General features: G+C 37.9%; 1 protein-coding gene across 3 annotated transcripts in view; it reads left to right on the top strand.

Annotated features, from left to right (window-relative positions):
* GRM5 (glutamate metabotropic receptor 5) overlaps window positions 1–25834 on the top strand; it is a 496070-nt gene that overhangs the window by 416214 nt on the left and 54022 nt on the right. For all 3 annotated transcript variants that reach the window (XM_045797501.2, XM_045797500.2, XM_045797499.2), the window contains exon 7: window positions 20543–21482. In XM_045797501.2, the coding sequence (XP_045653457.1) occupies window positions 20543–21482 (940 nt within the window). The remainder of the gene's footprint in view (window positions 1–20542; window positions 21483–25834) is intronic.

Raw genomic sequence — 25834 nt, 5'->3', positions numbered from 1 at the left:
TGATTAAGGATTCTCTCTCTTCCTCTTCTTCTGCCCTTCCCCCCCTAAAATAAATAAATCTTTAAAAAAAAAGAAGTTAATAAGGGAGGTAAAAAGGTAAAAATATGAAATATGAATTAATTAATTTAACAAGCTCCTTAGTTTGAGCAGAAAATATAATAGAAACTGGAAATATAAAATATAGTCAAATTTTTCAAGAAACTTATAATCTAGTGGGAGAAAAGCATATAAATGGTAACAACACAGTGTACTGAGTGCTGCAGATAGATAAGAAATGAACAAAAGTATTATGGAAGAATGAAGGAGGACATGCTTAACATGCAAAATTCAAGAACATTTAATGTTGAGGCATAATCTCATCTCACTTTTTAAAAAGTGAAGAAGTTCATATTAGAAGGAGTGTGCAACTCTTCTCTATTCCTGGCCACATCCAGGCACCTGTCAAGCCTGGCTATTTGAATTGCTAAATGTTCTTATTCTCTCCTTTCCATTTGTACAACTCTTCCCTTGACTGGGTTCTCATCTTCTCACATTTGAGCATTGCAGTAATTTCCCAGTGTATTTCCGTATTCCCAAATGTATGCCATTTGTCTCTAAGTCTACTTTTTATCTTGCTGCTGGATAATGTATCCAAAATACAGATTTGTCCCTTTTGCTTCATTGCTCAACACTTACCAGCATTTCCATATCTCTACTGGATATATTTCGAGTTTTCCTTTTTTTTTCTTTTCTTATAATAATTTTTTATTATGTTATGTTAGTCGCCATACAATACATCCTTAGTTTTTGATGTAGTGTTCCATGATTCATTACTTGCGTATAACATCCAGTGCTCCATGTGATATGTGCCCTCCTTAATACCCATCACCGGCCTATCCCAATCCCCCACCTCCCTCCCCTCTGAAGCCCTCACTTTGTTTCCCAGAGTCTATAGTTTCTCATGGTTCATTCCCCCCTCTGTTTACCTCCCCCTTCATTCTTCCCTTCCTTCTCCTACCAATCTTCCTGCTATTTCTTAGGTTCCATAAATGAGTGAAACCATATGATAATTGTCTTTCTCTGTTTGACTTATTTCACTTAGCATAATCTCCTCCAGTCCCGTCCATTTTGCTGCAAATGTTGGGTAATCGTTCTTTCTGATGGCTGAGTAATATTCCATTGTATATATGGACCACATCGTCTTAATCCAGTCATCTGTTGAAGGGCATCTCGGCTCCTTCCTATTGTGGACAATGCTGCTATTGGGGTGCATATGACCCAAATTAATAAAATTATGAATGAAAGGGGAGACATCATGACCAACACGAATGAAATAGGAAGGATCATTAGAAACTTTTATCAACAACTTTATGCCAATAAATTAAACAACCAGGAAGAAATGGATGCCTTCCTGGAAACCTATAAACTACCAAGACTGAAACAGGAAGAAACTGACTATTTAAACAGACAGATTAATTACAAAGAGATTGAAGCAGTGATCAAAAACCTCCCCAAAAACAAGAGTCCAGGGCCTGACGGATTCCCCAGGGAATTCTACCAAACATTCAAAGAAGAAATAATACCTATTCTCCTGAAGCTGTTTCAAAAAATAGAAACAGAAGGAAAACTATCCAACTCATTCTATGAGGCCAGTATTACCTTCATCCCCAAACCAGGCAAAGACCCCATCAAAAAGAGAATCACAGACCGATTTCCCTGATGAATATCGATGCCAAACTTCTCAACAAGATCCTAGCTAATAGGATCCAACGGTACATTAAAAGGATTATCCATCAAGACCAAGTGGGATTCATCCCTGTGATGCAAGGGTGGTCCAACATTTGCAAATCGATCAGTGTGATAGATCATATCAACAAGAAAAGAGTCAAGAACCATATGATCCTCTCAATTGATGCAGAAAAAGCATTTGACAAAATACAGCATCCTTTCCTGATTAAAACCCTTCAGAGTGTAGGGATAAAGGGTACATTCCTCAATTTCATAAAAACCAAGTTTTTCAACATGGCATACAAAATTCCCTCTCATCCCCGCCCTCCTATAATCTTTCTAGTTTCAGTCATTACCACTTATCAACTCTCATTTTACCTTCTGGCATCAAGGGCTGTTTATAATTCATTATATACACCCAATGCTACTTTATTCCTCCATGTCAATACCTGTGTTATCTTCTCTGCTTGGAAGGCACTTACTCCTCTTTACTTGAGTAACTCTGGCTTATCCTTTCTTACTCTGTTCAAATGTCACTTTCTCTATGAAATCTTTTTTGATGTACTTAGACTGAGAAGCCCCCTATTCTGTATTTCTAAAGTAAATTCTGCTTCCCTCTTTACATCAGTTTTCAAACTGGATTTTAATGGCCTTTATCTTTATCTTCCTTTCTTACTGAATCATTAGTTTCTCAGGTACATAACTCTATCTCAATCATATTTGCATTCCCAGCATCTGACATGATGTCTTGCACAGAGCAGGCACTCAGTCAATGTATGTCAACCAGCAGGAAAATTATGGGGAGTGTAACAAATGAAGATGAAAGTATGTATTAGGGCCATCCTATGAAGACAGCCTTTAACTAAAGAGTTTGGACTTTATCCTATAGGCAGTGTAGGGCCAGTGGAGGTTTTCAAGCAGAAGAATGAAATGCTTTTCCTCTGGCTACGTGCATACAAGTGAGTTGGTTTGTATGTGAAAGTAGGGGAGGAGAAGGTGCGGGCAATAAATGCCAAACTTGGAAAGGTCTCCACATTGATATTATGTGAAATTTAACCTTTAATTGAGATCTACGGCATTTTTCCAAGGAGCCTGTAGCTCTTTGTGACCCTATCTCACTGACTCTGATGCAATGTCATCAGAGCACTTGGGGCTGCTCTGTAGCCAGAAGACTACTCTGCTGGCTTCAGCACACCACAGAGATGGGGCTAGCTTCAGGGAAAATTTTAAGTCTTCCTTCTACCCACTTGGCTTATAGTTACCCTACTTCAGCCCTATAACATGATAGCTCAGGTCACCTCTCTGTCAGTACCCTCATTGTGATAATAGATAGCAACTACACATACATGTATGCTTTCTACGTGTCAGGAACTGTTTGAAGCATCTTACAAATGTTAATTTATTTAATCCCAACACAATTCTATAAGAATGGTAGCATGGTCAAGAGATCTGAGCCTACAACAATTGAATAATTATTTAGACTAGAGGTGACAATCAACTGACATTAATGTCTATCTATATTTTCATCCATGTATCTGTATAGTTGTATATATTCATATGATAGATGGCTGAAATGAAGATGACTCACTGGTAGGAAAAAATGTTTGTGAGTGCTGGGATTATGGGTGACTTTTTCATATACATACATTTGTACATATGTGTGTGTGTAAACATATATGCATATAATATTGGATTATGTTATAAGAATATATTTCCACCAATAAGTCTATTAAAATAAATTTTAAGCTAGCCATATTCTTAATAGCTATCATAAATTGGCAGGAACCAGAAATTAGGAAAAGAGAGAAAGAGAATCTGGCATGAAAACCAGGAAGAAGAAGGGGAAAAAAGGAGATTTAAAAATGGAGGATGAGGGAGGGCAGAATACAGGTAATGTCCCTAATCCAACTTATTTTCATTGAGACAGCAAGTCATTATTCTTTGTCTAACACTCTTCAGATGTCTGTGTTAGCCGGGAAAAGGATAAATGGGATCCCTGCCCTCAAAGAGATGATCATCCTAAATATTGATAGAGAACAGTGAGAGGTTGAGTGTTAATAACAGAGAGCACCCAAGGGCATAGGATCCTACATCAGTGTAAGCAACTTAGATGAGTTTTAAGTTTGCCTCGTCCATGAACACTGGACATGCAAGAGTTAAAGGAAAGGTGGAAGTTGGCCAAACTAAAATGAAAGAGAAGAGTGTTTGGGGCATAGAATACAAGAACTGAGGAAGAACAGAGACTATGGGGTGGAGGGAATGAGACAGGCAAGCGAGGCAGAGGCCAATTCTTGGAGGGCTTTGTAAGCCATGGTAAATAGTTTGAAGTTTGTTCTAAGGGAAATTAAAAATCATTATTGAATCATTAGTCATTTGTTCAAAAAATATATACCTAGCACTTCCTCTGCCCCAGGCAATATTCTAAAGGCTGAAAATATTTCCATGACTAAAACATAAAATTCTCCACCCTTTTGATGTTTACATTCTAGTGGAAAGAATAGTTTGGAACAAGGCAATTATCATCTCCAGGATTGTCCAAAAACTGAATAAGAAAGTTAATGCATACATAGTGGACTGCTCTATAAATATTAATCAAGTAGTTGCAACATAAAGAGTGAATATTGTTTAAAAAGATTATTTCAGAACAGTGATTTTTTTCTGGAGAGAGAGAAGGGAGGGAGTCAGATGGGAGTTACAAAAGAGGTTTTAATTTTGTCTGTAAACTGTGTGTGTGTAATTTGAAATAATTATGACAAAATATCACCATTTGTTAAATCTGGGTTTTTTATGTTTGTTCTATAATTCCCAGCATGTTTACAATCTTTAGAAGTTAAAATACTCATACTATTTGAGCTATTCAAATATTGAATACTGAAAGATACAATTTAAAAATAAAGATTAAAATGGGGATTTTAAAAGGAGGATAAGAGAAAAACCACAATAATGAAATTTTGCAAATCACAATGTGAATCTGTGTTTTGGACTATGATGATGTGGTGGGAAAAAAGCAACAGAGAAGTCTGATTAGGAATTAAAATCAAAAGGAGAAGGTAATTGTTCCCTGACAGAAGAATGCAACTGCAATCTAATCAAATTTGAGCAAGGAAGGAGGGAAAAATAGTGGAAAGCAACAATTGGGGTTCAGTATTCACAGAATTCCTTAAAAGCTTCTGCCAAGACAACTTTTTCATTGCACACCATTCCCCATCAGATAAATGCAAAAACTGTCCTAGAAAGAATCTTTCATTTGTTTCTCTCAAAGAATTTGGGATGGGTTAAAAGTAGCAGATCTTTGGCTCCTCTGTCTAAAGCCAAAGCCACCGGAAACCCTTTCAGGTGGACTTGCCAAGTCTGGCAATCTTCAAACAAACCTAACTGAAAGGAAAAAGCAAAAACAAAATGACTTTCCAGAAAGTAACTCAATAAGAAGCTTTATGACAGGAAGTTAGAATGATTTCCTGCTTTTCACTTATAAGGAAATGTATCTTATTTATTTTCAATGCAGAGCTGTAAAATAGAAGGAAGGCAGGGCGTATCAACATTTTAATGTCAGTAGGAACATTCTCTCGGAAGTTTCTTTGGTTCCCTGAGTTACCTAATTGCTTTGGAGGTTGGAACTTTTGTATCTTCATTAAGGGAGAAAAAGAGAGGAGAGTCAAACAAAAGAGAGTTGGTGGGAACCTGGGAAGGATTGGAGGATGAGCTCCAAGGGGACTAGCCACGCAAGTTTTATAACTCTGGCATTTCAGTTACTCTCTTCCTACAAATAATCACTTCATTTGTGTTCCTCAGTTTGTCCCACTTTCCTTGGGACTTTTTTTTTTTGCCTTTTAACAAATAAGTACATTTTAAAAAAACAGGGAAGATTGATTTTCCTTACCAATAATTTTAACTATCTTAAGCGTTATCCTTTTGAATCCTATGAGGTAAATATTACTGTTTTATAATTGAGTTAATTAAGACCCAGGAAGATTCTGTAAATTGTTCAAACTAGTGACTAACTGACAAAGCTAGTGGAAAATCAAACCTAAGTACTGTACTATTTTATGCTACACCACCTTCCTTTCTCCACCATCACATTTTGGAGTCCCATATTATCCAGAAATTATAGAAAAGAAAAAAATTCCACTTTCAAGCTGGTCACATGTTAATTATCTCCAAGTTACTGTGATATTTTCATTTCAAATGTGCTTAAAATATGCTGCCTGTTTATTACAATTCAATTTGGATGAGGAAAGGGGTAGAAAATCCTTGCCATGTATTAAATATTATTTGCTTCTGATTCTTTAGGGGAGATCTGTTAGGAGTTTAGTTGAGAAATCAGTTTATTTTTATCATTATGATTATAATAAATAGTTCCTGTTAATATTAAATACAGAACAGGTTTTCATAAATGGTAACCTCTAGTTTCTTGGCTTCTAGGTTAGGTAGTAATTTGAATAGGAACATATGTTATACCAGCTGGTTATTCTACCATTCATTCAACAAAAGTTCTTTTATCAAGTTTCTACACTGCTGTTAACTGTGCAAAGTTCTATCGATAGAGATGTAAATGGAAGGTGCCTGGCATTCTATTTATATAGAATCAAATGTCTATAACAGAAGAGGGCTGACTTAAAGAAGTAATTGTATTAAGAGTATAACCTATGATATATGCTATAAATGAACCATATGCCAGGTTCACTGGTGACACAGAGGGTAGTAGTCATGAGTGAATAATTCAATAATTCAACTAGGTGCAAACATAGCACTGGGCACTGGACATACAGTGATCATGAAGACACAGATCCTACCCTCAAGTATCCCAGGGCCTGAGCAGACAAATGTACTAATAAAAAAGCAATTTCACTGTAATTTATTAAGTATGTCCAGCATATAGCAGAAATTGATTTAATGTTTGTCCATTGAAAGAATACAAGAGAGAAGAGGAAATAGGATGAATGAATAAACGAAAGAAAGGAATAAAGGAGGAAATAAAAGTATTAGAATGAGAGTAAGTAGGGATTACTATAGGAGCATTGAGAATAGAAAATTAACCAGGTCTTGGCAGTTTCGTGGTACCTTCTGGAAGGAAATGGAATCAGTGAATGTGAAATGAGAAGCTAACCAGGTAAAAGGGAGAGGAATTTTCAAACAGAAAAGACCCTGAGGAATGTTACAGCATGTCATATCTAGGAATGTATGTGTCTGAAAATATTTTTTCCAATATCACAAAGCTATTCAGGAGCAAGCGAAGCACTATTTCACATTCACCTTTTTAACAAAGCTGTTATTATGGGGACTACCCCCTTCTTTCTCTTTTTTTAAAGAGTTTATTTATTTATTTGAGAAAGCACAAATGCAGGGGGGGAAGGGCAGAGGAAGAAACAGTCTCCCCACTGAGCAGGGAGCCTGACTCAGGTAACTGAGTCAAAGGCAGATGCTTAACCAACTGAGCCATCCAAGTGCCCAGGGATTATCCTTTTCTAAAGACCAAACATCATAATGGTGACCAGGTGACCAGACTACTTTGTTTAACAATGGAATTCCCAGGTCGCTAAGCACTTTCTAGATTTTCCTGAAGTTTGCTACATAAACACCAATATAATCTCAGGAAGGTGAATTTATGACAAATGTAGTTTTAAAAATGCAGATGAGAATTTTGACTGTGTGCATGACATGTCTGCAACAATTCATCTTTATTATCTTCCAAGGGCATAGTGGTTTAAATCAAAAGGCTTTGGAGTCAGACATATCCATGTTCAAATCTATACCCCGCCAGTGATTCATTGTGTGACTTCATGAAAATAAATTTCCTTCTCCGAGCTTCAACTTCTTACATAAAATGAAGGTAATAGTAGTAACTAGTTCACAGAATTATTAGAGAGATGAAATAGTGTGCAAGGAGTTTAGTATCTGTTACCAGTTCAATTGTATTATCAGTCTAGTGTTAATAAAATTTAAAAAATATATAGTGATGAGAAATGAATATAGAAATTGATTAAAGATGAATGAATGAAAAAATCTGGAGAAAGTTCCAACCTCTCTCTATTGAGTGTCTTCCACATTTGCCAGTAAGATCCTTTAAATCAATGTCTATCTAGCCCAGTGAATGGCACAGAATAGGCAGTGAATTTTTATCTGTTGAACTATCTATGAATGTTCATAATGAACATTTCTTTTAGGGTCACTCAGATGCTCTTCTTAGGCCTTCTGATTATAAATGAATGGATTGTGCAGGTTAACAGTGATCTGGAAACCCCAGAAAAGTAGTCATGAGCCATAACAATACTAAAATGCACTTGGGGCTTGAACTCACAACCCTGAGACCAAAGACCTAAGAGGAGATCAAGAGTCGGCTGCTCAACCGACTGAGCCACCCAGGCACCCCCCCTCTTTTTAAAATCACTCTCCGTAATCAAGAATTTTCTGGTTTCATTGAAGGCATCATTATCCACTTACGCTATTTTTCTCAATCACAAGAGGAAAAAGATTTTTTTAATTTTCCCCAAAAGGGATCTAGCATCTATTGACCTCAGTATTTTTACATTTATATCCAGCTATGTGTTTGAACTAAAATTAAGGATAAAGTTTTGGAGTGTCCCAAGGCTTAATCTTTTCTATCTACACTTGCTTCATTGGTGATCTTACCCAGTCTCATGTTATTGTTCTTAGTTATATATTGAAGAAATTTCTGAATTTAAATATATAGCCCAGACATCTCATCTGATCTCCAAACTTGAATATTCAACTGCTTCCCTGACATATTTATTTGAATGTCTAATAGAGATCTCAAATTTTACACTTCCAAAGATGCAAACCAGGTCTTTACCTTCCTGATCCCCAAGGCTGCTCTATCTGTAGCATTCTATATTTCACTTGATGGCAAATCCATTCTTTCAGAAGCTCAAGCTAATCACTTTGGAATCACCTTTGATTCCTCTCAGATCCTTTAATCAGTCAACCAGGAAATCCCACTGACTCTTCAAGCAGAATTCTACCACTTCTCACTACCTCCACTGTAAGAACCCTGGTCCTAGTAATCATCATTAATTACCTCTACTACTGAAATAACCTCCTAAGTAGTCTTTCTGATTCTACGCTTGCCCCTAGCTACAGCCACTTCTTAATACCCCAAGCAGAGATACCCTTTTGGAAAATAAGCCAGATCATGTCACTCCATTGTCTAAGAACCTCTGATAGTTTCCTATCTCATTCAAAGACAACTAATGAATCATTGATCACTTCATCAGAAACTAATGATATACTGTATGGTGGCTAACTTAACATAATACAAAAATTAAAACAAATTTAAAAAAAGTCAAAGTCCTTACAAATTTATGTTCTATATAATCTGGTCCTTTGTTATGTTTCTGGAGTACTTTCCCTTCACTTCACCTTCCCTTCCCTCTAACACATTTGTCCTTCTTTAGCTCTGATAAAACACCTAGAAGGCTCTTATCCTAGGGTCATTGTCCTAGCTGTTCTCTGCTGAAATGCTCTACCCCAGACACACATACTATTATCCTTCCTTCCTCCAAGTCCTTGCTCAAATGTCTATTCTAGACAACTTGTTTAATACTACCAGTTGTCCCTCCTTACCCTCTTCTACCTCTTATTTTCTCCATTTCATATGCAACTTTCATTCTATTGTTTAGGTATTAATTTTTTACTGATTATATGCATATTGTCAATATCCCTAGATGGACTATAGGCTAAAGTAGGTTTTTTTTTTTCCTTGCCTGTTTTGTTCATTTTGGTATATCAAGTTCCTAGAACATAGTAGATAATACATTTTTGCTGAAGAAATTACAGAATAGAAGAAAACAAATCCCCATGTAGAGAATGCCTGTCACCCATTGTAATAGGAGCTTCGTATTCTGCTAACTAATCCTCCTTATCCTCCAAAAAGATTGGAATCATTATCTCCATTTTACAGAAAAGTGAGGTTGCAAATGTAAAATATCTGTGCTTGTGGTCACACAGTAAGTAAAAGATATAATGTTCAAGCCTTACTGTAAAACCCTTATGTAAAATTCTTTGCTTTTTCCTTGATACAATGCCGTAGGCAATATGGAAATGAGCATGACTTACTGGATTCCTTCTGAAATGATCTCTAAAATGCAATGAAGAATTGTGTGCAGTGGTCATTTTCAAATACTGAGCTTGATGAAGCTGTTTTAGTTAACGCTGGAAAGAACAATGGTTTTTTTAAGCAGAATTCCAGGGCTCATGCATCGAAAAATTGTCAAATGACTTCTTACTCCTCCAATTTCTCAATTTTCATTAACTGATAAATTTGTTTATCCCACGAGAAGTCAAAATGTGATATACTTATAAACATAACACCATTTGTGCCAAGGAAAAATAAAATTGCTAAAAGGCCCTCTCTCAATGGAACTTCTCAAAACAAGTCTCAAAGAGAACATAAGCCAGTTTTCATCTTGCCAGAAACCATGCAATGAAAAATGTGCACTGTATTCTTCACAGTGATAAATTTGTGGTCTGGCTAAAAACAATGTCCTCGTGGTCAAAAACCACTCTAATATAACCAGACTGAAGAAAATAATGTGGTTTCATTGATTTCAGTTCTTGATAAATATAGCTTACCCAAAATAAATTATCACATTTCCCCCCAATAACATAAAACATTATAACACAGTGCCTACCACTACATTATCTAACCCACTTGGAAAATACTTCATAAAGCAATGGTATATTATATGAGCAATATGAAGCAGATAAATGTCTCCTACTTGCCACCTCTTAAAAATCACATTAAGTCAAGTGAAAAATTCTGAGAGCATATGTGCTGCCTTGTACTTACAAACAATTTAAGACAATATAATATCATTTACTTGGGGCTGTGTATATATGTATAGGTGAGAAAGATTAAATAGGCCTGGCTTTTCCACAGAAGAACATAAGACAATCTAATAAAACACACAGGCAATTTAGCAGATGTTGAGTCACTACTATTTTATGCATAGGCTTCTTTTTTTCCTCCTTTTTTCACTTCATAATTGTCATGCCACTCTTCAAGTCGCATGTTATTTTATATGGTCCTACGTCTGATCCTTGAGATGTAGGCAGGAAGGTATTATTATCTTCCTTCCTAAAGCTTCTGCTGACTTCCCATTTGAACTCAGCAGTAATTGCCAGAAATATTATAATTCCCTTATGACATTCTGTCATGAGGCTGTAGAAATAGGCCTCTACACATCTAACTTCACTTTTCACTCTTTTCTTTACATTTCTTTGGTTTTCCACATCTGTTCTTCTTCTCCTGTGGTTCCTTCAGATGCTCTCCACGTCCAATCTTACCTCAGTTCTCTTCATTAAAAGTGCATGGAGTAATGGTGCCTACTTAGTAGAATGTGGGGTATTGAAGAAGATATAAGTGCCTAGAAGAGTAGAGTCACAGAGCCTGAGTGTTTGACCCAGCCACCATTTTAAAGGAATAAATGCTTTGCTTTGTGTCACTGTGGTGTGGGCCAAGTGCCCTGAATGGAGTGGGTGCTTGTTAGTGTGTGCTCAACTGAGAAGTGAGTGGCGTGCTCTAGTTGGGCTAGGTGAACATTTTTAATCTCTTCAGTGGTAAAACGAGGAGTTAATCTTGGCCCTTACGCATTTATATATGGGTGGGTTTGTTCCTATATTTTCTTCTCATGGACTTCTTAGAGCATTTTAGTTAATAAAATATATACCAGTGGCTCAATTAAGAAATACTTCATTATTATGACACTTAAAATTCAGGAATTAGTAGTCTTGGGAAGAGAAATGAGAGGTAAAATCCACGGAAGAATGTACATGTGATTTTGCAATCAACCTTAGGTAAGGTAATGTAAACCCCAGCCTTTAAACACTCTTCTTAAGTCTCCAAGGCCCAAACAAAACAAAACAAAACAAAACAAAACAAAACAAAACAAAACAAAAAATCAAGACTGTGTGACAGAGTCTGTGGGAACAAAGAAGAAATACTGTGGGGCCTGCAAAAACTCCGAGTCATAAAATCAGAAAGCCTCAGACATTTTGATGGAAGACCAGCTACACAGGAGGAAAATGCCTTTTAGTATGCAGACTATTTGAAAAAAAAAATTATAAGAGTGACTAAAACCAGAGGAAGGGGTCTGGCAAGCCATAATTTTAATAGAAAGATATAAATTAATTGTAAAACACTCATTAGGGCTGAAAATATCTACGTAAAATTTTGAGAGTCTGTTGGTTTTAAAGTGATGACTGTAGCGTTTTATTCCGGTAAAACACAAAAATAGTTTTAAGCCTTTTATAGACTCAGTTTCGAGAAATTGCTTCACTCATGCTTTTCAGGTAATCAGTCTTTAATTTCTCATATGTGAATTCTTCTCCAAGGGTTTCTCGAGATCAAAGCTCTCATTATAAGGAAGAGAAAGGAATGGAATTCTGCATTATTTTTGTTTCATGTGTAGGCAAATTGAGACATAAATAGAGTAAAAGCCTCATATTCTCAGGAAATAGTTGTGTGCAACCTGAAAATGAAGTGCCTGTCTCCTGATTCTTCAGCTGTCCCCCCTCTTTAATGTAAGCATAGATTCATTCACCTGTTTCACTCCCTGTTGTATGTCAAGCACAGTACAAAAGCAAAGGCACGGCCTCCTGCTCTCAAACTGCTCACAGTCCACCAGGTAAGGCAGATGCTGCAAACTCACTATGAGCAGGATGGTTGTGCTATTATGTGCAAAACAGTGGTGTGAGAACGCAGTGATAGGCCCAGGCCCAGAGGCTGACCACCTGGGAGGGGCCTGTCCTTCGGGCTCAGGAGATCAGAAAAGCCATGCTCAGAGGATCTGGCAAATGAAAGAGGAAGGAGGAGTTAGCTAGTGAAAAGGGAGAGGGGAAAGGTAAAAATGGTACAAAGTGTTCCAGTCAGCACATTTTACTACTGAAATTCCTACGCTGTTTTTCCTCTCTTCTTCATCTGCAGTATGACCAGAAGTCATATTTTTCAAAGCTGTTCCCTACAAATGTGCATCTGTGATAATCCTTCCCCTTAGCACCCTGCAGTACCATTAAACCATCCTTTATGCTTTAATTATGAAATAAATCTTTGCATACAATTTCAAACTCCCTTATAAATGCAACCAATAAAAAAAGAACAAAAATGAAAACTAAATAAACGCTGCAGCCCTGAGTTGTCAGCAATTTGAGGGGATTTTATTAAGGGAATCTAAAATACAAATATTTAATAAACCATGAAGGGCATGATATAGGCTGGGTCCAGTCATAAATGGATGGCTGTGTGTCCCCTGTGTGGCAATGTTAGAAATGTCCCACAATCAATCCTTGTTCTTGTGTCCTTGTAGGGATCTGGTGCCCATTCAAGAATATATCTACACTAGAAAACTTCAGGAACACAAAAGCAACAATCGGTGTCTCTGGCCCAGAAACTCAGGACATATGTGCCAGGATGAGGACAATGCTGATGAGTGTGAACCACTGAGATTTTCTCAGAAGGGGGCATGGCTTTTTGTTAGGATAACAAATATCAAATATGTATGCTACCACTGGCTCCTCCTTGCCCATGGGCAGACACTGTTAATCATTCATGATTCTCTTTCCTACTAAGTAGCCTCAAGACTCCTTTCAAAGGGGCACTTGATCAGTTTGCCTCTCCTGATACAGCATCAATCAACCAAAATCCCACAAGGTTTTAATCTCAGCCCCAGTAAGTTAGCATATCAAACCTTATACTGTTGCTCTGTGAAACAGAATTAATGATACTTACCTTACTTATTTATTATGAAGATTACTAAAATATCTAGGATAACATCTGACATATAGTAGGCTCTCAATAAGTGTTAGTTTCCTCCTTTTTGTAACACGGGCATAAGCAGGAATGAGGTAGCTTCCTATTGAGGCAGTTTCAGGTAAAACTTGCCCAACATTTTAGATACAGACTAAATCAGGGAGTAATCATGGTATGTTTTGTTTTATGATAACGTAATGGTAAAAATCAATCAACTCTAGATAAGTCTTCCCCACTAAGGACTTTTTTTTTTCCTGGCCTAAAGTAAAACATGTTGCAATTAACAGCCTTCTTGAGAAGAGTGACTCTGAATTTCATAGATGGCACTTGTTGAAGAATGACTTCTGTCTACTGCCTTTCTCTTTCCTCTAACCATACTTCCCAGATCCAGTGAATTACTCAGAGTTAGATTAATCAATCAATCATAAGACATTTATCATTGCCAAGTTAGTACCAGGAATATTTCTAATGTGAAACAGGTCACCTCTAGGCAGAAGTAAGCTTTTGAGGTACTTACTTAGTTTTGCTCTCTCTGGTTAACAGAATCTTTACTCTAAAATTCAGGTGTAATGTATTAAATTTAGACTTTTATCTATAATGGTAACTAAGAATTCTGTAACTTGGAACTTCTTAAAGGCAACAAAAAAGGTTCACTGAGAATGACTTGATCCATACACCAGGATGAAAATTATAAACTCTGATTGTATGGTGTATATATTAATTTGTGAGTTTCCATGTTAATATGAGCCAAGCACTGTGCTCAGTACCAGGGATCCGTTTGTGAGCAAAAGAGACAAATTATCTAACATCAGAGTGTTATAGTCAAGGAAGGAGGATAGTCCTTGACAACATAATCTCTCTCTCTCATACACACAAAATAGGTGATGTTATAGTAAAGGCTACAAAGAAAAATAAGGTACCTAGATATCATGCACGCACGTGCACACACACACACACGCACACACACATACATACATACACACACACACACCACTTCCAATTCTTCTGCACCGTGGAAATAATAAAGAAAAAAAAACTTTAGTTCAAGCTATGTGAAGAGATTATTTTCAGGGATATGGACAATGCAGAAAGAATTCTGAGTCTCCATTCCTCTGATATCTCAGCTCTACATCCTAGAAATCAAACTCTAGAGAAGTAAAAACAGGAGTAAAAACAGACAAATGGCTTATGGATGGAACAGCCTGAAAGCAAGCATGATGTTAGTCACCAGTCAACACCTTGTACTCTGGGCAGATCTATTGCTCAGGTATCAAAGGATAGACCCGCAATGGTCCCATATCGGTTTTGTACACCTGAAATGGCCTGATCAGCAGCTGAGGACACATATATCTGATTCTTGGAGATTCGCAGCAACCTTCCCTTCCTCCAAAAATATGGAACTTGTTAAGGAGTTCCTGTCTAGCTGACTTATAGAATATCAGATATCCATCCCCAGGATCTTTGACTCCTCATTCCTTCTGCCTTAACAGACACTTGGAACAGGACTTGAAAATGCAATGGTCTAGGAACTATTAACTACAGGAATATTGATCCTTTAAGACTAATACCTGAACAACAAGTGTGAGTACCAGTTATTACTGAGCAGTCATATAGTTTTTAGGTGTCCAGAAATCAGTGGACCATCCATTCTCCCGTTAGAGGTATGGAAAGCACACTGGTGGAATCACAGGATGAGTGTGGACTATATAGTTTTGGCAGTTCACTTTCCCTTAAAAAAAAAAACTTTTGTATTTTCAGTATTTATCACTTCAAGCAATGAAAGCATAGATTATACTAGAGAACAATAGAATAAGGATCAAGCATGAAAGAGGAGGAAAATGAGAAATGGGTAACTACTTAAATAAATGTTATCAGAAAATAAGTCTTGTTTTTCTAGTCTGCTGATCACCTGCATATTTAGAAAGAACTGCAATGTTGTGTATCTTCTGTGAAATTCTAACAATGCTTGCTAGGAGAGAACTTCATTGACATGATCAAGATTCTTTAAAACATAACATATGCTAAGTTGATTAAATTTATACTAAAACTATAAAATATATATATTGTACTCTTAGTTAACCTCTGTATACCCTTCCAGTATGTACCAGTAACTTACCATTACACTAAGAAGGAAACAGGGAATAAAAAACAAACTAACTTTAAGGAAGAAAATGCCCAGTAATTCACAGAAGGAAATAAAGAAGGTTTAGGAAGAATAACAGGGCATTCAGATGTTTGTAAACCAATACACACAGCAGAGGGAGTAGTCAATAAGAATTTAAATTTATATCATAATAAGATTAGCATTATTCCAAGATTTGGAAGACTATGTTCCATGATAGGAACACAGCAATGGAAAGAAACCACCTTGTTCAAAAGAAATAGATCTAGTAGTAGTAAGGGAGGAAAGAAATAAGAGAAAGATGTACCACCAGAGGAGATATCTGCAAACCTGAAGCTCAAAACTTTGTGCCAGCTCTCTGGGCAAGGATTTTTTTTAAAAAATGAAAAGCTGTAATGATATTGTTGGAGGAGGGTATGGTGAGCCATCCAGTTGACCACTTCCCTTTGGTTTCTGATATACTTCTTTCCTTCTAGCTGGTCTACCTTATGTCTTCCCTGACATATACTCTTCCTCTGCCATTTCTTAATATTGGTGCTAAGCCAGACTTCTAGGCTCTGCTCCCTATCTGTGAATTTCCTCATTAATTGTATTTATTTATATGTCTCTTATTTCCACCTGTAAACAGATAATTCCTAAAGCTATAACTTCCACCCTAATATCTATTCTAAACCTCTGCTTCCACCTACTCAGTAACTCATAGATATTTCAAACACATGTCCAAATTGGAACTAGATATCATCCCCATAAAATGTGACCCTTCTCTTCCTACAGCCTTAGTTAGTGATATATATCGTCTTATATCATCTTAGTTATTTTATTAGCATTGCTATCAACTTGGTTAGAAGCCCCTCTCCTGACACTTCTGTCTACCTCATAATTTCTTTCAATTCCACCTTGAAAATGTCTTTCCCAGCTCAATGTTTTCTTCAGTACAATGTCTTAGTTTTGCCCCAACATCCCAGGACTACCCTCTTGTGATAGCCTTCTGACCAGTTTATTCACCTCCAGGTTCCACTTGCCATCCTGACCTCCTGCCTTTCCAATCTATCTTCCCCCACCACTAATCTTGGCTTTGAGACAATATAGTTTAGTCTTAGGTGTAGTGTGGGTGATCACACCTTGGAATTATCAAAAAAGGCACACTGGATAAGAAGTCAGTCTGCTAGCCTAAGGTTGGGCTCCCAACCAAGGACCAAGGATCAGTTGTATAGTCATTATCAAAATAAGATTCCTTTGTCCTGATTCAAAATGCACTATTTCAAAATCTCCTGAGTTAGACCCTTGGATTGGATTTTTGTAGATGCCGCAAGTGATTGTGATGCACATCCGTTTTTGGAAACTCTAAGAACTTACCCAATTATAAGATTCAGTGATTATAACACTCTAATCAGAATCCAATTTGCTATTCGAAGAGAATAGTTACAAAAGTATTTTGTGCAATGACAGCATCATTAAACTAAACATAAAGCCTTCTGAGTGGTTCACATTAAATGAAAAAACATACATTTGAATGTATAAATCCTGGTAAATTTGTGACAATAATCACATCACATTAGAGGCATGCTTCATGCACATTTCTTACAACAAATATATCTAATGGTGTGTTCTTTAGTTTTACACATGATGTTAATGGGTGACATAGAAGAGTTCAAAAATATATTTGATATAAAAATAGTGGTGAGTGCTATCATATGCAAAACATTTAGGATTAGGGTGCTAATTACATCTAGATAAAAGCAATTAAGATTTAGCAGAACAGCAGAGAAATAAGAGTAAAACGAAAGTCTTTAAAGTAAATATTTATACATCTTTTTTCAGTAGATTCTTTTTAACTAATGAAAGGATTCTCACTTTATGCACCACATAACCTGTTTCCTATGTCAGTAAGTTACTGTGGACATTAGCAGCTCATGACCTATGAGGGGAAACAGGCCCCATTAGAATTAACTACAGTAGATAATAAATTTCATTGTCACATCACTGTTCTAAATAAACAGTTATGGAAGAATAAAGGTAGGAATGATTGATTAATCCCTATTTTCCTATTGTAAAATAGTCTCTACAAGGAACAAATCTATAAATATGAAGTTAAACCCCATGGTATACTAAAATCTCAGAGACTGAATTCCAACATATAAGACACATATGTGAACACAGATGCCTAAAAATAAGGATACAACTATCTTCATTAGCAATGCAATATGCATTTATTTGTAATTAATAACAGTATGTAAAATAACGGTCTCATATTTAGTCTGGGCCATCCACATTTTTTTAAGTTACAAGCACCTTGTTTCAATATTAAATACACAGGGGTTTTTTGTTTATTTGCTTTGTTTTGTTTTAGAGAGAGAGAGTGAGCAGGGGTAAAGGGGCAGAGAGAAAAGGAGAGAGAAAAAAAAATTTTTTTTAAGATTTTATTTATTTATGTGACAGAGAGACAGCCAGCGAGAGCAGGAACACAGCAGGGGAGTGAGAGAGGAAGAAGCAGGCTCCCAGCGGAGGAGCCCGGGATCACGCCCTGAGCCGAAGGCAGACGCTTTAACGACTGCGCTACCCAGGCGCCCCAGGGAGAGAGAAAATCTTAAGCAGGCCCCATGCTTAGCTTGGAGTCTGACGCGGGGCTCAATCTCATGACCCTGAGATCATGAACTGAGCAGAAATCAAGAGTCAGACGCTTAACCGACTGGGGCACCAAGGTGCTTCTAAATACACAGGTTTTTAAAATAAGACTGCATTTTCCCATAGAAACAATTCTGTAGAGTGTGCTGAGGATCCTAGGCTAACTCACAAATCCCATTAAATCCATAATGAATTTAACAATAATATTAATGGTACTATTTAAAGTCTGAGATCTTGAAGAAAGAGACTGGCATGGCAGAAATAAGAGACAGAGAATATTTCCTTTCCTTTTTACAAGAGCTGCCCTTAGACATATTTTGAAAGAACTACATGCTTCCTTGCTATCATTACTTATTATTGTCTCCCCTACCTCCAAGTAATCTTTGGTATTCAAAGCCTCTTAGTACAACACCGTTGATCATGGGATATGGGAATTTAATAGAAAATTTTATACCTGTGTCAATTAGGATTTGGTTTGGCTGCATACATCAGGGGGAAAAGTAGCCTACGCAAGGCAAATGAGATGTCCACAGTCTAGAGCTACTCTGTGATTCCATGGTTAACAGTGATTCTCTTCCAAAACTCAGAACACATTTTCTGTCCTTAAAATTACCTTAAATTTCAAGATAACTGCTGGAGCTCTAGCCATCATCTTTATATTCCAGGCAGGAGAAGGAGAAAGCCGAGAAGGGCAAAAAGGGTATTCTCCAAGATGAGTCATTTTTCTATAAGGAGTTCCCTGCTTACATATTTCTAGCTAAAACCTAGTCACATAGCACATCTGACTGCAAAGGTTGCTGGAAAATGTAGTGTAGCTGCACCCTTTACCAGCCCCAAATGAAATTAGAGATCTGTTGCTGAGAATAAAGGGGAGAATGGATATTTGCCGGCAATTATTATCTCTGCCATGTTCCTCAAATCTCCAATGCTCCAGATTGTTTAACTCTTTTCCTGCTCACTCAATATGGTTTCTATATTTCTATGTTTCTGTTAAATATAAAAAATGATACTTTATACATACACACACACACACACACACACACACACACACACACACACACACAGAGAAATGACCCTTCTAGAGCAGTGGTTCTCAACTTTGGCTGCACGTTTAGAATCACTTGGAGTGTCTGTTAAAAATCCTGATGTCCAGACCAGTTAAATCAGAAACTCTGACAGTGAGACCCAGCCACAGTATTTTTTTGAAAATGTCTCTGGGTGATTCCAGTGTGCAGTCAAGTTTGAGAACCACCATCCTAAAGAAATGTGAAAAGAAGGTGCATAATCCAAATGATGCCAAGTTTTGTCATTTTTTCTGATGTGATGAAGTAATATAAAAACCTGCAAGCCATGAGTCAAGAATAATTTTTGGAGTGTTGGCACTTCCCACACAGATCAATTGTTTGCCTTTGGGGTCACTTTGCCTCTGCTACCCTCCCCCCCCTTTTTAAAGTATCTTCTCTAATATAACATTGGAACCATACAATTCTCTGAAAATCCTAACTTTTCTATACAGTGGATTCAAGGACAGCACAGATGGATCCAACGTTGGTCATTCTTGATTTCTTGACCTTTCAAGGAGACCCACATCCATTTAAACTATCTGTATTGTTTCAAGTAATTTTCAAATCTGTCCACACCTTTACCTCATCCCATATCCACACAGCAACCAAAGGAATGTTTAAAACAGATCTGACCATGTCCTTCCTCTCCTGTATATAGATCCTTCCAATGATTTCCTATTGGTCTAGGCCTCTCTGCCCTGCAAGATCCCTTCCTGCCTACCTCCCAGCCTTATCTAGGCCACTCATTGCACCTGTACAGTGACCTTCTTTCATGCCTCCAGTGCCCCCTCGGTCCTTCCTTACAATTAATCTCTGTGCGCCAAACCTACTGAATGCCCAAACTAATCAAACCAACACTTCCATTTGCTCAATCCTGTTGAAGGAGGCTTTGATTGCTCCCACAGACTGCATTAGGAACCATGCTGTCCTTCTTAATGGCCCTTATCACAGTTGTAAGTAATTATTTAGAAGCACTCCCTCCCCAGTTATTTCTTAGGAGAGCAGGGAGCATGTTGTTTACCATTTTGTTTTCAGAACCTAGAACAGCTCCTATTGCAGAGTATGTGATACTATAAAGATACATATTTTATGAATGAATATACGAAGAACTGAGTAGCATAGGATACTGAGATTAGAAAGGTAGAGTGGAGTCAAAGTGAAAGGGTCATAAGCAGCTGCTTGTAACTTAGGCAGTTTACTTAGGTGATCCAAGTAAATGTTTCTTCCTTTTTTTTCCAATATGTGTCTGTGTCTCTGCAGGTTGTGACTTGATTCCAGTACAGTATCTTCGCTGGGGTGACCCTGAGCCTATTGCAGCTGTGGTGTTTGCTTGCCTCGGCCTGCTGGCCACCCTGTTTGTCACTGCAGTCTTCATCATTTACCGCGATACACCAGTAGTCAAATCCTCTAGCAGGGAACTCTGCTATATCATCCTGGCTGGCATCTGCCTGGGTTACTTATGTACCTTCTGCCTCATTGCAAAGCCTAAACAGATTTACTGCTACCTTCAGAGAATTGGTATTGGTCTTTCCCCAGCCATGAGCTACTCAGCCCTTGTAACCAAGACCAATCGTATTGCAAGGATCCTGGCCGGCAGCAAGAAGAAGATCTGTACCAAAAAGCCCAGATTCATGAGTGCCTGTGCCCAGCTTGTGATTGCTTTCATTCTCATATGCATTCAGTTGGGCATCATTGTTGCCCTCTTTATAATGGAGCCTCCTGATATAATGCATGACTACCCAAGCATTCGAGAAGTCTACCTGATCTGTAATACCACCAACCTAGGAGTTGTCACTCCTCTTGGATACAATGGCTTGCTGATTTTAAGCTGTACCTTCTATGCTTTCAAGACCAGAAATGTTCCAGCTAACTTCAACGAGGCCAAGTATATCGCCTTCACAATGTACACCACCTGCATTATATGGCTGGCCTTTGTGCCAATCTACTTTGGCAGCAACTACAAAATCATCACCATGTGTTTCTCAGTCAGTCTCAGTGCCACAGTGGCACTAGGCTGCATGTTTGTGCCGAAGGTGTACATCATCCTGGCCAAACCAGAGAGAAATGTGCGCAGCGCCTTCACCACATCTACCGTGGTGCGCATGCACGTGGGGGATGGCAAGTCATCCTCAGCAGCCAGCAGATCCAGCAGCCTGGTCAACCTGTGGAAGAGGAGGGGCTCCTCTGGGGAAACCCTAAGGTAAAAGTTGTGGGGGGAAGTTGTGGGGCACTGGCCCCTATAGCTGAAGCAAAGGCATTTGCTTCCTGGATCTTTTAAATGGGAAATAGCTGAGTGAATTAAACTCTGGGAGGCAGAGGGTTGGGAAAGGGGCCTTGGGCATTCTCGTTGAATGGTTTTTATGGGGTTAATTGGATGTGGCCCCAGTTAGTTATGCCAAAGCCAGAAACAGCAAAGTTGGAATAAAGAAAAAAAACAGAGTTTCGGCAAAAAGGAAATAAGGTCCAAAAGGGCAGGAAGAGCACAGTTAAGTCATTAAGCCAAGGCAAGGACCTCCAGGTCCTGAGGGGACAGAAATACATCATGGACCAAATTCTAATTCACCAGACCAGAGTAGAGAAGGTTATTCTTAACATAGAAGATTATGCTGAACACGGAGTGCCATGAGCCTTACATATCTGGCTGCGCTGTGTGCCTGACCTTTTCCAAGCCCAGAAGAGCTCTTGACTGCCCATCCCATAGACACATGTGAATGTAGACTCTACGTTTTAGTTCTTAATGGAAAACATGAACTCTTTGGGAAATGTCTAAGTATCCAAAAGAGGCAAAAGTAACCTTGCATATTATCTTCTACAACAACTAGCCAGTTTCCCATTTTCTCTGTTGTCCACAGTCCTATCCCACCCTTCAAGGTAGTACTTATGGGGCAGTTCCCATCTTAAAAGAATCTGGAGCCAATAGCCAATGATTCCCCCACCATGAGGGACTTCCTTATGTGATAAATACCTCCCAAGGCACTTCAGAAAGCAATGAGATCATTTTTTTTAGCTGATTGAGATCTGTTTCTTTAACAAACATCTAGAGAATACTGGTAGCATAGATTGCTATATTTCATGCTATCCTAGAGATATATGGTTCCTTAAAATCTGTTTAAATATGACAAACTTTAAAAACTTAAAGTGTAACCTATCATCCCATGGAGCTGCTCAGACTTATGCTAGTGGTAAGACTGGCTAGTAACCATTTTCTCCTTCCCTGCTTCTCTGGGAAAGAGAAGACTGTGGCCTCTTTGGGTGGGATGATGTGAAATTAGTGCAACTAATAACTTTCCAACAGGGGAGCAATGAGATCATCTTATCAGTGGCTTGGGAACAAATTCGGAGGTATTAAAAAGGCTACATAGATTGTTCCTGGGAATAAGGACTCCCTCCATTTAAGAAGTACATATCAAAAGAGCTAGTTAGGATATCATCTGCTTACTCTACAGAGATTTTACAATTCTCCTAAAGTCTAGATAAATAAATGGAAGATAAACATCTTTTGAATGGAAGACAAATAGCAAAATATTATTGCTTGAACAATTCTCTTATGCCATAATTTAGCCTGCGTGGAAAGTCCCACCTTTCTATCAGCCCTAATTCTTCAAAGCCTGAATAATGGTGATGGTAAAGATACTGTGTCTTCTGAGGATTGAAAAGCACTTACAAGATACTTAATCACATAGCTTAATTCATTTGCATTATTAACTTGTATCTTTGCCTCTTTTATTTTATTTTTTTCTAATTCCTGTATGCCTCTCATCTTTTTCCATGTACACTGAGCAAGCTATTTAACTAAATTGTAAATCTTGGGATGAACAACTGTGTCTTCTACTTCTTCGATAAATCCTGGCAATGTCATGGTCTACCCAGAAGGCCTTTCATCTATCTAAATTGCTAGAATATTTTCCATCTGCTTTCCTGACTCCTCTCTAGAATACTCTTTTTCTGAAACTTCCGTATGATCAGCCTTTTATTTTGTCCAAGAAGATTTATTTTTCAAACTTTTCTTTTACCAAACTCTCTCTTTAAATAAAATCTTCCAAGGCATTCTGATAGGTAAAACAAACAGGCTGCTAGAGGAATAGAATTGTGAACCTCTGCCTAAGTGCCCCAAAAGCTCACCCAAGGCAGGCTCCTTAGACAGTGTGGAGCAATGGGGAAGAGCACCGGCTTTGTAGCCAGCTTCTCCTGAGTCTGAACTCTGGTACTGCCATTCCTTTTCTCTGAGCCTGAGTTTCTTCATCTGCCAAATTGAGATCATATCACCTACCTCAGAGGATTGTAAAGAGTGAAAGAAATAATATATGTGTAAAGGCCAGGTACACAGCAGATACTTTACTGAAGGTATCAGAGTACAGAGCCAGGCAGCTCTGGGATTGAATACTGGGAGCATCACCTACCAGCTGTGGAACCGTGGGCAAATCATTTAACCTCCCTGTGCTGTGGTTTCCTTCTCTGATGAATGGAAATAATGAAACACAGCCTTCAAACAGGGTTGTGAGACTAAATAAGTAAATACATGTAAAGTATATGCCACATAAGTGTGTGTTTGCTATTATTTTTAACTACATTAACACTTGTCAGTCTTCTTCCACCCCTGGAAGTCTCTGTGTCAGGCATGTAATCAGGATGATGCTAATAACAAAGAGAGCATCGTAAAAGACAATATAGGTCTATACACACATTAATTACACAGCCTGAGCTTTCTAGAGCATCTCCATTTTGACATGGTCTAGTTCCTTGCCAGATTGTAGAGCACACCCTTTGTCCTAATTTAGGCAAGGTGAGCTCCTTAGGAGTGGCCTCCAGTGCCTGGAAGTACCAAGAAGGGCATGTGACACATAGAAGACACTTAATAATCTTTGGGATATTTATTGAGCAAATAAATTTGGGAAGTAGGAATGCGGTGGGTATTTCTTGCTTGTGTTCAGGTGTGCATACTACTATCCCCTAGTGGTTCTCCTACCTTTCATAACATGAAGTCTACTGTGATCTCTATTACAAATATCCCCTGCACTCCCATGGTCCTCAGTTTCTGCTCAAGAATCAGGTCATCTATCCCATCGATTGATCTCACGTTTTGTTATAATTCTAACATGCCTCTAGTAACATTAAGTTACCATTTTCAACTATTTCTTCTCTACTTTAGGAAATAAGGGGCAAAATAAATAACACAATTTAGTGATAGTGCCAATAGGAAACAGAAATTCTCAGGATTTGGGGCAGTATTTTAACTTGTTTTTCCTACAGGGCCGTGTAGTCCTTGATGACAGGATTTTGTAGTTTGGGTTTTAGAATATTGAAGATGATGAGGAGGGACATTTGACACTTGTTGAGTTTCCTGTATGTAGACGTGGCAAATGCTGGTCTGTGTGATGATGGCTGAGACAGGCTATGGTCGGATTATATAGTGACTTATTTTTTGCTGGATCCTGCTTTTGATATGGAGAAGAAAGGCCAGAAAAAGCTATAATATCCTTGCATCACACACATATCCCCTACCAGCCCCCCCCTTTAGCTATAACCCTACAAAATAATTTAGATCCAAACTAAAATTATTTTCCTCTATGTTTCCCATGACCTCTCACACTAAGTATTTATTCTCTGTGATCCAACATCAATTAACAACATGTTAATATGGTATTTATCACATTGTAAGATATAACTGGTTATATATGGATTTATCTTCCCTTTTAATTTATAAAGTCCAGTGTGTATCACATTATCTATCTCTAGGAATTAAATGATGGGGAGAGAAGTGAACTTGGATGCTTCTAATATTTTCATATTTTATTCTAAATTACCTTCATCAGTTGGGCTTCTCAGGCTTGAATTCTGTAATATGCCAATGAGCCCATCTATTGGGATCTATAAGGGGCTTAAATAGTTAACTTAAATCTCTGACCGTTGGTCTTTGGAGAGAAGCAGCTGCTATGCTAGGCCCAGCCTGGTTCTGCTTTCTTCCATCTGTTACATAGAGAGGCAGGCTACTATAAACCCAGACTGGGTCTGGGCCCTGTTTGAAAAGGCCTATGGATATCCCTTCTACATCTCATGGCAGACAGCTAGAGCTCCATTTTAAAGATGACACTAATTGCATACTTTAGAATGAAAGTAATACCTCACAAGGTTATAGTGACTCAAAAGTTAGGACATAGTCTTTGGAGCAGTGGATGTAGAGATAGTAGATGCAAATAGAACAAACTAGTGTATAGTTCTGGCTTTGGAGCCACACCTAGATTCAAATCTAGCAGTGTGAATTTGAACAAGGTACGTCAGTCTGTTTCCTCAACTGTAAAATGGTAGATAATGATCCATGTTGTGAGAGTGAATGAAGTGATATGTGTTAAATGCTTACTTTAGTGCATAGAAAGCACTCAATAAATGGTAGATAAATCTTTAGAAATGTGTTCAGCTGCCAAATAAGAGAAAGCCTGATTTTCAGAGATTTATATGATTTGTATGGGTTTCATTTCCCTCGTATTACAAGAAACATGTAGACAGACAGCTCCTGGTGGTCTTCCAATGCTCAGTGGTGCCAAAGCCAACATC

The sequence above is a fragment of the Ursus americanus genome, chromosome 16, assembly GCF_024610735.1.
Source record: "Ursus americanus isolate L20-20 chromosome 16, mUrsAme1.1.p, whole genome shotgun sequence".
Classification (NCBI taxonomy): domain Eukaryota; kingdom Metazoa; phylum Chordata; class Mammalia; order Carnivora; family Ursidae; genus Ursus; species Ursus americanus.
The sequence above is the reverse complement of the archived record's forward strand: the minus strand, read 5'-3'. Positions and strand labels throughout refer to the sequence as shown.